Source organism: Sus scrofa, chromosome 1 (assembly GCF_054392235.1).
Source record: "Sus scrofa isolate SSC_HxYL_T2T_F1_AM1 chromosome 1, Sscrofa_HxYL_maternal_Yorkshire_Landrace_v2.0, whole genome shotgun sequence".
NCBI lineage: Eukaryota > Metazoa > Chordata > Mammalia > Artiodactyla > Suidae > Sus > Sus scrofa.
The window spans coordinates 91,031,387-91,049,474 of record NC_139383.1 but is presented as its reverse complement, the minus strand read 5'-3'; the positions used below and the strand labels follow the sequence as shown (position 1 = coordinate 91,049,474).

The 18,088-nt window shown below is 38.7% G+C and overlaps 1 protein-coding gene across 8 annotated transcripts in view; it reads right to left on the bottom strand.

Annotated features, from left to right (window-relative positions):
• The window catches only part of COL12A1 (collagen type XII alpha 1 chain), a 130,576-nt gene that overhangs the window by 20,745 nt on the left and 91,743 nt on the right, over positions 1-18,088 (bottom strand). For all 8 annotated transcript variants that reach the window (XR_014808062.1, XM_021092360.2, XM_084964805.1 and 5 more), the window contains 10 exons: positions 16,841-16,964; positions 16,532-16,675; positions 13,256-13,420; positions 11,663-11,701; positions 11,428-11,566; positions 8,278-8,420; positions 7,849-7,958; positions 3,552-3,701; positions 1,902-1,979; positions 250-336 (listed from right to left, as the gene is read on the bottom strand). Coding sequence is in view for 7 of the 8 variants with exons in the window: in XM_021092360.2 (XP_020948019.1) it covers positions 250-336; positions 1,902-1,979; positions 3,552-3,701; positions 7,849-7,958; positions 8,278-8,420; positions 11,428-11,566; positions 11,663-11,701; positions 13,256-13,420; positions 16,532-16,675; positions 16,841-16,964 (1,179 nt within the window). In the remaining variant the exon portion in view is untranslated. The remainder of the gene's footprint in view (positions 1-249; positions 337-1,901; positions 1,980-3,551; positions 3,702-7,848; positions 7,959-8,277; positions 8,421-11,427; positions 11,567-11,662; positions 11,702-13,255; positions 13,421-16,531; positions 16,676-16,840; positions 16,965-18,088) is intronic.

The following is an 18,088-nucleotide window of genomic DNA, read 5'->3' as shown; positions in this document are numbered from 1 at the left end:
CTGTGGTATAGGCTGGCAGCTGCAGCTCTGATTCGACCCCAAGCCTTGGAACTTCCATATGCCTCAGGTGTGGCCGTAAAAAAACAAACTTTTTTAAAAATCCAGTGCAAAAATGGTCTACAATGCAGCTTGTTCTGCCCTTGCACACACAGGTGGTTGAAAGCATTTTATGCACTACACACTGCCCAAAAATGAACAACTCCATAGATTTAACAGGAAAAACTAGAAAGACTATTTCAAAATCCTGACCGCGGGGCCTGGTGGTCCAGGAGGTCCAACGCTGTCCTGGGTACACGTGCAAGCGTTTGGAAGAGCAGGACATTTTGCTTCATCTCTCTGAAATTTTGAAGAGAAGACTATTCACCTCTGAGTGTTTACCTACATGAATTATATAAAAGCTATTTCCCATCCCCCACACCCACTTACATATACAAGGAAATCTTTCCCAACTTGAAGACATAATTTTTTAGCAATGATTACAAATAGTCTTACGTTGAAACTTGCTTTGCTCTTTTATGTCTTTATCGTATATTTTGCTGTAGGAAACCTCACATAAGCAAAGACAGGTTTACAAAACCATCCCCAGGACCACTGGTAATTGCATCCAATTCTTTCTAGTCTGGTGTTAGAGAAATGCAGACTATCTGAGAAATGGATGCCCCTTTCATTCAGAATAAAATCTAAAGTCCTTTGCATGGCCTGTAAGGCTTTACACATTCTACAGACCAACACCCCACTGCCTCGCCCCTCCCAGTGCTTATTGCTGTCCCCTCCCTCCCATTCATTCTGCTCTGCACCACGCATCCAATTCATGCTTCTCAGGCATTTAGGGCACCTTTTGGCCTTGGGAGCCTATGCATTTACAGTTCCCTCTGGCTGGAATGCTCTTTCTCCATTCTCCAAATTGTCCACTTACTTCACACAACTTATCACTGAGGGCTGAGGGAACTTCCCTGTATCTATCCCTCTACCTGGTTAGTTTTCATTCTAGCACTTTTCCCTCTCTAACATAGTACATACCTACTTGTTAATCCCTCCTGTCCCCCTGCCTTTCACTAGAATATTCACTTTTTCTTGCTGTAACTCCAGCACACTGAACAGTCTCCAGCTTATAACAGGTGCTAAGTATCTGTGGAATAAATGATGCACATTCATCCTGGAGGCATGTAGTTAGTTCATTGTTTGCTGAAAGCTTCAAATCCACCATCAGCATTCAACTTTGTAACTGTTACTACATACACAGACATGCTGGGGGAAAGCTATGATCTCAAGAAATATGGTTATTTCTACCCTAAACCTGAAATACCCAGAGAGATGATGGCTGATTCTGTAAAAGGCTGGTATTTTACAAGCAATAGGAGGACTCTGCTTAGGTTTATCAAGCACATTGATGAGGAGTTCCCATCGTGGCTCAGTGGTTAATGAACCTGACTAGTATCCATGAGGACGTGGGTCTGATCCCTGGCCTCGATCAGTTGGTTAAGGATCCAGTGTCGCCATGAGCTGTGGTATAGGTCACAGATGCAGCTTGGATCCTGCATTGCTGCGGCCGTGGCGTAGGCTGGCAGCTACAGCTCCAATTAGACCCCTAGCCTGGGAACCTCCATATGCTGCCAGTGCAGCCATAAAAAAGACAAAAAGAAAAAAAAAAAAAAAAAAAAAAAAAAAAAGCACTGATGAAGCAGGACTTTGCTGACTAATTACAACCACCTTGGCTGGTGAGGAAGAGTTCCCAGATGTGGTCTGAATATTCCTGACTTTCGAGGGAAGGGTCACTGGCCTGAGCTTGTCCCTGGCTCCATCCTGGAAGTGCAGTTCCACTCCCAGGGCAGCCTTATCCCCACCCCTTATCCCTCGGGGACTCTTAAGACCACAACTGAATTCTGTGCCATTTTACCTACCCTGGAGGGAATATCACAGCATCTGTCTCTACTGGTCCACACTGGACTACAGACGATATCAAAGTTCTGGATTTGGAACTGCAAACAACCAACAGCAACATCAGCTAAAGACACGTGAAAGACATTTCATATTAACATTTCCACATTTCAACCTCTGCCGACTTCTCACAGAGAAGGTCGTAGGCAACTGAGAGCAATATGATCATTACTTCATAAGAACAGAAAAACCTATGCCTAAGAGAAAGACAGTAAAGGAAAATGCACATGTGATATTCCTCATAATGATTCACTTCCTTGGCTGAAATGAAATGTTGGGTTGAATTTTGTGGGTTTTTTTCCAAAAGAACATTAATTTCTCTGTTTGCTTAAAAATTAAGAATTTAAGAATTTGAATTTGAAGACTACACACATTTAATTAAATCAACTTTAAGAGCCCACCCTTATAGAAAAGTAACATTAAAAAAAATAATTCCTCCCAATCTCTGGGGATAGAATGTGATGGAAGATAATATGATAAAAAGAATGTGTGTGTGTGTGTGTGTGTGTGTGTGTGTATGACTTAGTCACTTTGCTGTAGCAGAAATTGGCATAACATTGTAAATCAACTCTAATAAAAAATACATTAAAATAAAATAAAAAACATTCCTCACTTAGTTTAAAATTGATGCTCTTCATTTTCTATATTCTTACCTAGGGGTTAACTAATAACTTTTATGATTACCTTCAGCTTAACTATTTCAATGTAATATATATTTTCTATCTACATTAAAAAATCTCTTGATTTAAAAAAGGAAAAGATTATTTAGATATAGCCATTCTTTTATAAACTTAGTATAATTATTCTATTTAAATATCAAATCCAATATTCAATGTAAAAAGTCTGGATTTTAATTGCAATTATATTAAATTTGCACTCATTTGTTCTACACTGCAAAATCAAATTTTCACTTCTGAATCTAGAAGAAAATCTTGTCCATGGAAGAAAGCTACATTCAATAAACACAAATTTTAAAATAATGGAGGTCAAAGACATTAGTCTTGCTTTTTTTGACTGACATTTAACATGAACTTAATTAGCCTGGTACAAGGAAAGCCTTACATTTCAAATATTATAACCAGACCACAGTGTAAATAGAGTTGCAAGCGCCCTTGCCTCCAACCTGAGCCAGTGACCCTGTGGCTAAGGTGCCCCTCACAACTGCACTCATTTTCCTTCTGAGGCAGATGTAACCTCTATGAGGGGCTCGCCTCTGACAGTCACGGCCAGGGTCCACAAATGTGTAATATCCCAAGCGCACAAATGCATATGAACTATTACTGCCTCTGAAGAGCAAAAAGTGAATGAGTTTAGATTTCAACAGATTATCCTGGCAACTCTTTGTGTTGCACTCTCCGTTCCATTCTGTTTCAAGTTGACTACATGATGCTCTCTGATGCCCCAACATCTTAATTTGTTTCTAGCAGTAAAGCATGGCATTCTGTTTTGTCAGCATGTTTCCTTAATGTAACTTTTCCAGAGTTTCAATCTGACCCAGACATAAAAGGATTTTTTCCTTGAGGGAAAAAACTCACTGATTACTTTTTTAAATGCCATTTCTATCTTAACACAAGGAACAAAAAAAATAAATAAAATAAAACTGTGTTACTTACTGTGGCTGATTTCCTCTCCCCTTTAAGTAGTTTTCCAAGAATTTCATAACCATCAGTTGTGATATTTCCAGCTTCCTGGATGTTCTTTTCTATAATTTCATAGCAGTCGATATAAATCTTAACACTTTTTGAGGTCACTACAATATGAACCTAAAAAGAACATTTGTTCCCATTATAAAATTTCTACCAGAAAAATCTGGCTGACTTTTGCACATTTCAGGCCACAGGCTAAAAAATGTGTCCTTAAAGCTATTCTCACCCAAAATTAAGAGTTCTGGACCCCAAATCCAAGAACCGGGTTATTATGTCAATATCTCAGTAGTAACATCAAATTAAATGAATCACTTAACCTCTCTGGCTCTCAGTTTCCTTCAGCTATTATACATCTGCATAATTTATTATTTTCTCACTATATACTTTTCCTGAGATGACCAGAGATAATGCTGTAGATAAGATGACTCTGTAAACTATAAAAAAGCTACTCAAAAAAGACTTGCAGGTTTAGAGAACAAACTAGGATTATTGGGGGGAGGGCAGGGGGAATAGGCAAGATGGGGGTATGGGGTTAAGAAGCACAAACTATTATGTATAAAATAACCTACAAGGATATGTTTTACAACATGGGGAACATAGCCACTATTTTATAACTATTAAAAATTAAATATAAAAAATGAACTATCAATTACATGTTAGTAAATCACTACTATGTTATTATACTCAGAACAAAGGGAGCTCAAATGTCTTCCATTGATTTCACTATATTCAATTTTTAATTTGTTAGTCCCTAATCCATACCAAAAAGATCCTACACACCATTCAAATAACTGAGCTAGGAAAGAGCTAGCACATGTCATCTATAGATTCAGCTCTGGAAATCAACAGAATCATGATTCAGTTTCCTTGGAAGAAAAAAATCCTACATTGATGGATTTTTTTGTCTGATATTGAAGACATTCAGAATCTTAAGATATACATTACTACAGATAATTATTAAAGCATCTGTATTTCAATAATGTAAGGAATGTCTGTGGTTAATCTTTGACTTTATAGTTATGCTCTTAGTTTCCACTTATCACAGCCCAAATACTCAAGTGAGTTCTTGATGATTACTTTGAAAAGTTTGGCTCCAAGTTAAGGAACAGAAATTCCCTTAAATGCTTTGAGCTAATAAGCATAAGGGCAATCTCAAGAGATTTTCTTTAAAAGAGCAAATATTTTTCACATAGAATCACCACCAAAACACTAATTCAGTGCATCTATAACTGGTAAGTAAGTATGAATCACATATTGCTTCTGTATAAAAGTGATATATGGCTTATTAAAAATAAAGAAAATTTAAATGCCCCCAGGTAATCATCTAATTCAAGAACATCATAAAAACATTCCTAAGATATTGATTATCTAAGAAGAACTAAAACTTATTTGTTGGCTCTTCTACACACAATCTCAGAGGCAAAAATGTACAGAGTATTTGAAAAATCACAGTATCCAGAAAAATTATTTCAAAATCAAAATCTTCAACTTTTAAAACAAAATTATTCCAAATACACTTGTCATTCAATGCTAAACTGTAAAGAAAATGGGCTAAAAACATGTTTGGCTACAGGCTCTTCAGGTATGTTTTACTGCATTTTAAACACACGCATAACTTGGTTTCAGAGTGGCTCTTCATCTGTAGACCACTGTTCCAAGTACTGAGGGACAGTTTCTCAAATGCAAAACACTGTTGGTCACAGACCAGGGGAAAGAAATAGGAACACTTGTCAACTCAGCACCCCTCCCAAGCTCTACCATTCCCTAAAACTTGTCTTATTACAAATTTCTCACTTGAATCTGTCATCTGTTACAAAAGAATGGAGACCAGGAACGCTTCCAGAGAATCCCCAAGAAGCTACAGCTGTCTGCCATTCCCTACTTAACCTCTTTTAGCCTCCCTCCTCTCTCCCAAGAGTTCCCTGCATGTTATGCTCACTAATTTGCTGCTATCAGAGAACTACTTGTTCTTACCCCAAAGACTGAAGACCTTCAGTTCCCAAAGTAGGTGGAAAATGAAAGAAGAGTGTTCAAATCTTTAGACCAGTAATGTACATAAGTAGCCAACAGTGATTGAACTTGGTACTTGAATTGATGAGATAAATGAGAGTAGGTTGGAAAAATGGGATGCAGGAGGAAGGAGGAAAAAGAGTATACTGGAAAAGTAGAGGAGAAACCTAAAAAAAAAAAGAAAGGCGTTATGAAAAAAAGAAAGTAGACAATTTGAGGAGAGAAGAGAGCTTGTGAAAAACAGGAAAAAAAAAGAGGCATTATGTTAAAATTAAGAATACAAGTACTTCTCTATAAAGGCAAATAAAGGGAGTTCCCACTGTGGCTCAGCGGAAACAAATCTGATTAGGATCCATGAGGATGCAGGTTCAATCCCTGGCCTTGCTCAGCTCAGTGGGTGAAGGATCTGGCATTGCCATGAGCTCTGGTGTATGCCACAGATGCAGTTCGGATCAGGTGTTGCTGTGCCGGTGGCATAGGCCAGCAGCTGCAGCTCCGATTTGACCCCTAGCCTGAAACCTACATATGCCATGGGTGCAGCCCTAAAAAGACACACATAAAAAAAACAAATAAAAAACGGAATGCCAAAAAATAATTACCTTGATTTACAATAATTAATGACTGTCACTATAGACCTCTGCAAAACACTGTCTTATTTTGCTCAAGAAAAATGAAGTATTTGTTGTAAGCTGGAAATTAAAAAATAATAATTCCTAAATATTTGTTTATCAGTTGGTTAATAGAGGGCTGAATTTCTCATATATTCAGTGGGTATGAAAGAAAAATAAAGGTCTTTTATTTAGGAAGTTACTCAAACTTAAGTTTAATAGCTGTCTCAGTGAGCCAAAAACAATTCCTAAGAATTTTTCCAGATTCAGCATCTATTATCAGACAAGGAGCAGTTGAAGCTAGTAAAAATGAGAATTTGCTTTCTCAAAAAAGCATGCATGTTCCTGAACTTTACTGAAAGTCTGCACACTGTTAAGCTAATATGCCTTTACTCAGAGATCTCTTCTCTTCCATCATAGTTTCTTTTTTTGGGGGGAAACTTTTTTTAAGGTTTTATAGCTGCACCATAGCATATGGAAGTTCCCAGGGTCCCAGAATGAATCTGAGCCACAGCTACGGCAACTCCAGATCCTTTCACCCACTGCTTGGGCAAGGGATCAAAGCCAAGCCTCCACAGCAACCTGAGCTACAGCAGTCGGACACTTAACCCACTGTGCTAGGGCAGGAACTCCCTTCCATCACTGCTTTTTGTGCCTCACTGATGTGTGGCCTTGCTGAGCCCCATGATGACAGTCCCTTGTCACCCTAACCAAGAATCTGATCCACGGATCCAAAGAACATTCCAGAAAGAAACCAAGATTCTCAGGAATCGAATCAGGAGAAATCCAGCTAAATCTGCCCTAAGTACAGAAAAGTTCTTCAAGTTTCACTTGAAAACCAGACTGAACTGGAAATACTGGTCTTCTGTGTATGGGGACTGACTTTCTGAACACCACACTGGAGAAATTTTAGACCACTTGTGTGACAAGTGGTCTTCCTCCTGTTAACATAATCCAGTGATGAAGAAACACCATCAAATGTCCACTCCTAACCTAGACTGTTCTTTCATTTTGAGTGATGCCAACTTCAGCACTCTTATTTGTCAATTAATGACCCTTTAGAAACCTGACTGTAAGTTTCTATTATCCTCTGATGCTGAGATCCAAAAAAATTAAGATCATCAAGAAGAGACAATCTCCTAAGAATGTATCTTGGAACTTGTAGTAAGAATCTGTAGAGAAGCTATAAACTCATAAACATTTATCTTAATTACTTTAGTAAGTAATGATAACTTTTGGATGGGCATGTTTGTAACTTTTCAATACATGAGCAAGTGGAAGCAGCCTACTATGCTCTATAAAAGAATAGTTTTTTCAATTAATACAAACCACAAAACTAAGCTTTTGACATAAAATGACAAAGGTTCAAAATAAAATGGTAGGTAGAAAAAATGGGCATACAACATGACTCAAATTCTGAAGACATTAGCATAAAAAATCAAAATGTTAATAGTAGTTATCTCATGCTCAGCAGAATTATTTAAATTTTCTCCTTTGAATTAATCAACTTCTCTGAAGTAAGATATTGTTCTTAAGAGACACAGCTATGTTTCTACCAGTTTAACATGACATTTTAATAAATAATAAAGTAAATTTTAAGTCATACACTTTTTTCTATAAACAACCAGCTGGTGTTATGTTTTTACCTTATGAAAACTTCCATAAAATAATGTCTTCACTTCATCTGTGTCAAATGTAACAGTTTGCACCTCACCCCTTGTATCCTTGTTAAAGAATGATAACGTCTTGCTAGAAGCTGTAACCAACACATAATTGTTAGTAAATCAAATGCTATCAATACTCTATACTGAAAGTATTAACAATGGTTCTTGTTGGAGAGATCTCTAAAAAATTAAAAAATTTTAGTTAACATAAAATGTAATTCAAATATCTAATGATATATCTTTGAAATTTTAAACATAAAAGCATACAAGTAATATCTGCATTTACAAGGTTCTTAAAGAGAATCACATATATCCGGAAGATTCTTAAAGAGAAAAGAGAAGGAAAGGAAAAACATAATCAAAAATATGTCTCTAGGAGTATGAGCCTTAAAGTAAGATAAAAATCCTTACGATCTGCAATCACTCCAACTTGTGGTTTGTAATCTCTGTCTGTGATTTGCCAGATTGCAAAAGGGTCACTGGGAGTTTCTGGGAGAAGTCTGAATAATAATATAATCGTATATGAAGGAGGGAGTCCATTTGGATGTAGTTCTCTGTTGGATAAAAAATATTAATCAACTAATTAATAAAGATTTCTCCTCAGAAATAGAGGCTATTTTTTCTTTTCTTTCCCTCTTTTTTTTTTTTTTTTTTTTTTTAGGGCTGCACCCATGGCACATGGAAATTCCCAGACTAGGGGTCAAATCGGAGCTGCAGCTGCCAACTTACATCACAGCCACAGCAGTGCAGGATCCAAGCCATGTCTGCCTACACAACAGATCAAGGCAACGCCAGATCCTTAACCTACTGAGCAGGGTCAGGGATCAAACCTGCATCCTCATGGATACTAATTGGGTTAATCTATTTTAAATCTTTGGATCCAAGTCTCATTGCAGGTAGTATTAGGAACCATGTATTATATATATAATCTGGCTACATATTAGAAGGGGAAAATGTTAGGAAAGACCTCAAAATAACAAACACTAAAGATCCATAATGGAAGCTGTAATAGATTATTTGTAATCTGATAAGGTCACAGAAGTCTGGGAAAGTGCCAAATAGTCTATCTTCCTATTAATACATAATTTTCTCGGGACACATAGAATTTATTCAAAATTATATAATTATTTTAGAGTGATAAACATTATATCTATGGATGTAATTGAAAGAGAACAAATCTTACTAAATATATTTAATTTCCAATGTCAGGGGTATGAGATCATAAGTAAGATGGCCTAAGGTTTTAATTTCTCCCTCCCTATCTCTAACAGTTACACTTTCAAATTCCTCCCTTAAAATCAAATAAATCCAATAATCTCCAGAAGCTCACTGTTCCCCCAAACCAAACCAATAATAAACGTTAAGGCCAGGAACATGTGCAAACGTTTAGTGTTGATAAAGTGATGTGAGTCAATTAAAAGGAAATGCTTCTTGGCTCTGAGGCTGTTAAACATAAAATGTGGTCCATGTGTCCTTCTCGAGTTGAGTCAATCTTCACTCTGGGAGAATCTTTGAAGCAGAATTAATGGTTTTCTGTCTGAGACCATTTAATAACACTTTCTTCCTGAAGGTAGGAAAAAGGTTTTGATAATCCACTCTTGGACAGAAGAGAATTCCCCCACAGATTTCGACAGAGGACACAGAACATCCCTTGAGGTTTCATGTCCTAGAATGGACTGCTAATACTTCTGGAATATAGTGCTGCCTTATTTCCTTTTTTTTTTTTTTTTTGCTCTTTAGGGCCGCACCCATGGCATTTGGAAGTTCCCAGGCTAGGGTTTGAATCAGAGCTACAGCTGCCATCCTGCATCAGAGCCACAGCAAAGGGGGATCCGAGTCACACCTGCAACCTACAGCACAGATCATAGCAACATTAGATCCTCAACCTACTGAGAGAGGCCAGGGATCAAACCTGCATCCTCATGATACTAGTCAGGTTCTTAACCCTCTGAGCCACAACAGGAACTCCACTGCTGCCCTATTTCTTAAAATATATGTTCTGGGCAAGCTGACATGGCACCTTCTGTATTTTCAAAAACCTACCATCTTCATAATATTCCATGTTAAAAAATACTATCTTCTCCTTATTAATTCATCTCTCACAGAGCCCATTTTTCTCTTTCTTTTTTAGTTAATGACTGATCTTGGAAAAAAAGCAAAAAAACTTGATTGCTCTCATGCTTCTTTCAGCCGCAAGCTCTGAATCCTGAGACGACGGTAGGCTGTCGTAAGTGAAAATGTAGGAACCATATCTTGAGGTGACATCATTAAACACTGGGTATTCAGATTCACTGGAAAGTTTAAAACTGGGAACCAATGTGGTAAAAACCATAAAACAGTTAGGAACTTACAGGGCAGCCACATTACAACAATACAATCTGTGCTCTCTTAAATTAGTTTTGGTTTTATTCTGAATTTTCCATCAGCTTTCCCAAAGCATTTCAAATTTCAGACATGATTATCTGACCCTGAAAGTTTTATTTCTTCTTGTTCTTTCTCTCCATAAATTGCCAAACACATATTTTTCAACATTCAAGTGCTTTCCCTCTGATGAATAAAAAATACATATTTTGGTTATCAGACCCAGGTACAAACTTTCCTCAAGTAAAATGGCAACATCCAGAGCTACTCAACAGATCACCAGAGCACCAGCCAACAAAAACTAACTGCTGCCTGTGGGATCAGAGACAAGCAGGACGGCCGCAGCCTTTCATCTCCTGCAGTCAGAAACGTTAGGAACAATGCCTGTTCTCACTTTGCACTGAGTCCATCCAGGTCCTGTGCACCCATGGAGAAATATTCAAAAGAATAATTTGCCTCCCTCTCTAAACAACCACCCTTAGAAGAAGCATAACCACAACCCTAGCCTCAAATTCAAAAGGATCTGTGATCCATAATATTTCAGAAACAGGATGAGATTCTTGGGTCTGAGAGTAGCAGGCTTGAGTCCCAGATTCCAGTGTGACCTAATGGAAGACACTCAATCCAGCTGCACTGCAGGAAACTAAACCATGTCATCCATAGGCCTGTTTCAACAACCCCAAATGCTGGGGTGCTAAGGAGACAGCAAAGATTCCAAGAACCCCAAAAATATATCCGGGTGGCTGGAAGAAAAAGGACCTCCACAGTTTCCACTGTGGTGCAGGGGGTTAAGAATCCGACTGCAGGGATCCTGTTGTGGCTCAGTGGAACACCACTAGTATCCATGAGATGAGAATACGGCATTGCCGTGAGCTGCCGGGTAGGTCACAGACGCAACTCAGATCCTGCGTGGCTGTGGCCATGGCTGTGGCCTGCGGCTGCAGCTCTGAGTCTACCTCTAGCCTGGGAACTTCCACATGCTGCTGGTTGGGCCCTAAAAAACAAACAAACAAAAGAATCAGACTTCAGTGGCTTGAGTTGCTACAGTCATAGGTTTGATCCCCAGCCCAGCACAGTGGGTTAAGGATCTGGCTTTGCCACAGCCGCAGCTCAGATTCAAACCCTGATCTGGGAATTTCATGTGCCATGAGTATGGTCATTAAAAAAAATAGAAACAGCAGCACTTATTGTCGCACTTACGCTGTAGGCTGATTCACAAAGGCGTTCTTCTGAAGCCTGTAAGCTGAGTAGCTGGGGAAAGACCCTGACTCCAAAGAGACACCTTGTACGGAGGCAAAATTCTTTTCTGTCAGGTTGTACGCTTCAAGCATCTTAAAACCTTTACATCAGAAAGGAAAAGATTGAAATGAAGTCATTTAAATTATTTTATTGGTTGAATCCTGGAATAAATTAGCCCGAGAATACGAATGCTTACCCGGTGAGGTGTAGCCATCCAGATAAATAAGAGGACAACCTGCAATGCACAGTGTTGTTAAGCACGATTTCACCACCAAGGTGTACAGACATCACACGCACACAGAAAGCAACCGCATACACACATCAAGTAGCCAAATGGTTCATCCATTTATAAGACATATCAATCTAGCCTTTTATAAGTTTTGTGTGGACTTTCTATGTGTAGGAGAAATTACGCTATTGACCACCATAACCAATGTTATCAGAACATTCGCTGTACAACTGGGACTTTATAAGTTCCTGAGAATAGTAGACAGACTTAAAGGGTAATATTTTCAGATGATGTTCACCAGATTACAGAACTTGTCTCCCAGGAGACTTTAGACAGATGCAAGGGGAGGAGCAATTTGTTGCTATCCAACCCTCTTCTCTGCCAAGCCCTGGAGGCCCGTGCTGGCTCCCAAACATCACAGCCCTGGGTGTGGAGTGAGTCTCACCCTGGCCCCAGAGCTGGGGCAGCGGAGGGCTACATCCAGGACCCCTGGAGTGAAAGGAGCAGTTGGTCCTCCTAGCTCCATTCTGAGCTGCAAAATAAGCTTTACAGTAAAGCACTGACATCTGTTTACTACTGCTTCTTCTAATCAGAATTCTGAGATTTTTTGTTTGTTTTTTCAGCGCCACATCTGCGGCATATGGAAGTTCCCAGTCTAGGGGTTGAATCGAAGCTACAGCTGCCAGCCTACACCACAGCCACAGAAACTTGGGATCCGAGCCATGTCTGTGACCTCCACCACAGCTTATGGCAACACTGGATCCTTAACCCACTGAGCAAGGCCAGGGACCGAACCCTCATCCTTATGGATACTAGTCGGGTTTGTTAACCACTGAGCCACGACTGGAATTCCTGAGATCTTAATATAATATTTAGTAGGAGAAAACATAATACTCCTAAAGCATAACCCTGCCTAGGATCAGGGGTCTAGACCAGTCATATCACTGTCTCCAACATCTACTACCTCAAGAATCAGAAATCGTGGATGGGGAGGAGGACAAATCAACTTAAATTATCAAAACTTTTGTCCTTTGGTGTATTTTAAAAGTTAAACTTGAGGTATTGGTATAACAAGAAAAATCTACAGCCAAATAAACAAATGGAAACAAGTGAATTTCGGCAGCACACACACACACACACACACACACACACACACGTCAGTTTCTTGGTGACTCTCTTGAAGCACGGATGTTGACAGGACAAGTACTGATTGATTACTAATAGGGAAAACTTCCACCTCAGAGAATTGCTTCCATATATGCACTTCTAAGTTGAAGATTAATGTTCTTAAATGTCACAGGCATTGGGATGGTGGGAAAAGGATATATTACAACACTTGATTTCCATACAAGGAATATTACATCTTCAAATCTAAAAACGGACCTCTGACAAGCACAGTCAGCATGATCCCAATAGGAACAATGACTCATCAGGGTCTCACACGGTTTCCCAGGATCTATTTATGTGCAGACTTGATCTTGTATGGGATGGAGAGTTGTCTACTAAGTAGTTATGTTTCAAAGCAAGTGAGACTAGGGATCCCTAGGAACCATGACTTACTTGAAGTGGCAGTTTCACAGACAAACGTGATGAGGTTGTCCTCTATCTTCTCAAAAGATTCGAAGTCATCCACGATGAACACATGCCGCTCACTTGGTTTGCTGGCGATGTTGGCAAGTTCATTGTAGTCGACGTCGGCCACACCAACTACAAAGACACTGAACCCTACAGAGCAGAGTTCGTAGAGAAAATCACACATCCTTTTTCTGTCCTTTGTTTTTTTAACAATTCCAAATAAAATCTTATCAGAAATGAGGCAGTATTCTTTCAGGTTATGCAGGAAGTCCTTTTAATTAGCATAAACGCTCTAACAAATATGGACTTTTTCCAGGTCTTCCTATTTTCTGGCTTAGAAAATTCAGTTCATTAGATTTCCTACAACAAAATGCTAACAATGGAAATACGAACATTTTAATAGCAGGATGACTTAATGTGGTACTCATTTCCTTCCACAGATGCACAGATTTAATATACTCATTAATTCTGTAGCTGTCTTAGGCAACATTAACATTTCAAGCTTATGTGACTCAGAAACCAACAAAGGGCTCATTTTAAACTTGGAATTCCTGAAACTGATTTACTCAACAAATCCTGACCACTTTCAAAACGGAATCTACAATTTCTACCAGTAAAACACTTTCACTGACTTAGACTCATACAAATAAAGTTCTCATTCTAAAAGCATAATCTTACAGTAGAAAAAAAGAGATTTATTTACATTAAGAATTAGTTACTTAAATAGAAATAAAGTAACTTGAGGAGCAAGCATTCACAATCCCAAAATTAAATCAATAGGGAGCAGAAAATAGGTAGAAATCTGCTCAAAGGGCATAACGTTATGAAAAGATCAGTGCAGAGGATAATCTCTATTGTAAGAAAACAGTATGACTTAGCACTCATCATGACTCATACGTGTAGCCAAAGAACCCTGTATATGCAAGGCAACAAATTCCAGGTAATGAAGTAGTTTACAGTTAGTACCACAATAAGTCATGCATAGCAGAGAGTTCTCTCAACTACGTCCCCCTTGGACCCCACCTGGGGAAAAGTGTTAATGCAAGTACAATAAAGACCTAGTTTCACACACCTACAGCCAACTAATCTATGACAAAGGAGGCAAAAATATGCAAAGGAGAAAAGACAGCCTATTCAATAAGTGGTGCTGGGAAAACTGGACAGCCACATGGAAAAGAATGAAATTAGAACACTCCCTAACACCATACACAAAAATAAACTCCAAATGGATTAAAGACTTAGATATAAAACCAGACACTATAAAACTCTTAGAGGAAAACATAGGCCAAACACTCCGACATAAACAACAGCAACATCTTCTCAAATCCAATAAAAACAAAAATAAACAAATGGGACCTAATCAAACTGAAAAGTTTCTGCACAGCAAAGGAAACCCTAAACAACACGAAAAGACAGAATGGGAGAAAATCTTTGCAAGTGAATCAACTGACAAGGAATTCATCTCCAAAATTTATAAACACCTTCTGCAGCTCCATACCAAAAAAACAAACAACCCCATCAAAAAATGGGCAGAAGATCTAAACAGACAGTTCTCCAAAGAAGACATAGGGATGGCCAAAAACCACATGAAAAGATGTTCAACATCACTCATTATTAGAGAAATGCAAATCAAAACCACTATGAGGTACCACCTTACACCAGCCAGAATGGCCATCATCCAAAAGTCTACAAACAATAAGTGCTAGAGAGGGTGTGGAGAAAAAGGAACCCTAGTACACTGTTGGTGGGATTGTAAATTGGTGCAACCACTGTGGAAAACAGTATGGAAGTGCCTCAGAAAACTAAATATAGAACTACCATTTCATCCAACAATCCCACTCCTGGCATCTATCCAGAGAAAACCATGACTCGCAAAGACACACGTACTCCAATATTCACTGCAGCACTATTTTCAATAGCCAAGACATGGAAACAACCTAAATGTCCATCGACAGAGGAGTGGATCAAGAAGATGTGGTACATTTACACAATGGAATATTACTCAGCCATTAAAAGGAATGAAATACCGGCATTTTTAGCAACATGGATGGACCTAGAAATTATCATGCTAAGTGAAGTCAGCCATACAATGAGACACCAACATCCAATGCTTTCACTGACATGTGGAATCTGAAAAAAGGACAGACTGAACTTCTTTGCAGAACAGATTCTGACTCACAGACATTGAAAAACTTATGGTCTCCGGAGGAGACAGTTTGGGGGATGGGGGGATGTGCTTGGGCTGTGGGATGGAAATCCTGTGAAATTGGATTGTGAGGATCATTATACAACTACAGATGTGATAAATTCACTTGAGTAATAAAATTTCATATATATATATATATATATATATATATATATATCCCCAGATGTATTAGATGTGGAAAGACTGATACAATCCACCTTAATCTGACACCTCTCCATAGGATTTTGAGAAAATTAAAAGTAGTAATTAAAAATTAAACAAACTAGATTTTTGTATCATAAAAAAAAGATCTGGTTTCTTCACAGCACTAACACACACACACACACACACACACACACACACACAAATGGCAGGTAAAAGTGGCCATAGCTGAATAAGCACTGTGGATTGCATCTACATAATTTTTCCTGATTGTGATATTGTACTGTAGTTTCGGGTCTTTCTGAATCATTTCTTACAAACGCATGTAGAAACTACAATGATACAAAAAGTTTAAAAAAAAAAAGACCTGGTTTAATCTCCAAAAATCCTAAATAACTAATCAAGGCAGTGCAACAACAAGGCTCCCAAGACATCTGGCTGCCAAAATCTACACCAGCGACATCTCCCTGAGGCCTTGCCAATCTTCTGCAGTCAACCTTCCAGCAGTCTGCTTTGGGTCGGTCTCTGCCAAGACATGCTAAACGTGATGTCTCTCCTTGCACAGGGTTAAACCAGCATCAAGATCCACTTCTGCTACAGCAGGAGGCCTTCTTGAGGATCACTCCAGTATAGGTGTCTGGAGCCTTCCAGCCACTATGGGGAAACAGTTTGCTCTTGGAGACACCCCTGAAGCATGTCTTGGACAAAAAATACACCATGTCATTTTTGAGCAATTATCAAACTATTCCATAATTAAATGTAAGCTAACATTAGAAGGATAGGGAATACAGAGTGAAAGAGAAACAATAAAGTAAATTCAGCATTTTTTGGTTTTGGCGATCTTTCCTGGACACTTAAAACTGGGGAAATAAGAAGTTGCAATCATTAGGCCTCAAAGGTGTGCCATTCCTCACCTGACTGCTGGATGATCAAAGCTGCCTTCTTGACCTCATCCTGGGACCGACCATCCGTAACCACCACCAGCACCTTGGGGACATTCTTCCTCATCCCACTCTCCCAGGTCAAGACCTTCTCCTTAATAAACGTGAGAGCCTTGCCTGTAGAAGGCAGCATAGAACATTTCAGGGTCATCTTAGTGCAAACTCTCCAGAAGCCAGGAGCCACACCCAACTGGTAAGACTTTGAATGTGCAAGTTGCACTCAGCCTATCATTCCAAAGGCTTTGGAGAGTCTAGGTCAATGTACACGCTGATCAGCTGTACCTGTTCTTGTGTTTCCTCCTCGGTACTGAATATTCTGGAGGGCTCCAAGGGCCAGAGCCTTGTCATTGTAGGTGTTCAGCTTAAACTCAGACTTGACCTCGTCACTGTACTGCACAAATGAGACCTAAAAGGAAATGTGGTTTGGCAGTGAGGGTAAGTCTCTTCTTAGATTTCAACTTTCAAGTGATTTCCCCTAGCTGTAGAATGAGGACAGAAGTGTCAACCTGGCGGAATACTGTAAGCTCTTTATAGCCAATATAGTAACAGGACTCCTGTTGTCTCATTAAATCTCTGATCTTCCATGAAAGTGTCCATTAATTGATGTTAATCATGCAGGTAAACTGTATATCTTCTCTAGGATGTAAGAAGGGATGGGAAAACCAGCAGAGCAGTGAGGCTCCAGGATTAGAAATGAGAACATACCATCTTGAGCTCAAAGGTTGGCTAAGCAATTGGTTCTCAGCCAACTGAGCCTTCCCACTGACTATACGTAATCTTCATGGTAATATAAAAATGTCACATGTGTGATAATAGTCAGCACTCATCACAAATTTAGTAGCAGTGTCATTTAGTGAAAAGAATACAGGCTTTGTAGTTAGGATTCAATGGGCTCAAATCCTAGCTCTGCCAATTAATAGCTTTGATATTGAGTAAGTTCCCAACATCTAAGGGCCTTTATTTTTCTTATCAGTGAAATGGAGATAATTATATACTTACTTTATACAGTTGTTTTAAGGAGTAAGAATTATGTATATCCAAGTAGCTGGCACACAGAAGTTAATAAAATATGGTAGCTTTTTAAATTAGTTTTTATCAGAAATCTTAATTTCTAAAAGGATTTTTAAAATGGCTTAGTTGCTGATATATTACATTAAGAACATAGCTAGCCTGACATTTTACTCTTCTTGGGTTAGAATAACATCCACAGGATTATTTGGGAATTTGAATTTAATACATTCCATAAAGTACTCTTCCATAAAAGAATACATGATTTGTTTATGAAACTATTTGTGGTTTATGTCAAAATCACTTATTTCCATAACATCTCTAAGATGTCACGATGAAGAGGTCCAAACTGCCAAAATAAAGAAGAAAATTCACCAAGAGGAATAGGGAGGGAAAGAAGATAATTTAAAAAAAAAAAACAGTAATTCAATATAGTCTCTTGCCTTTATCATCAACATTTAGGCAGACAAGAATCACACATATCATGAAATATAAAGTGATACATGCTACAACAGCAACATA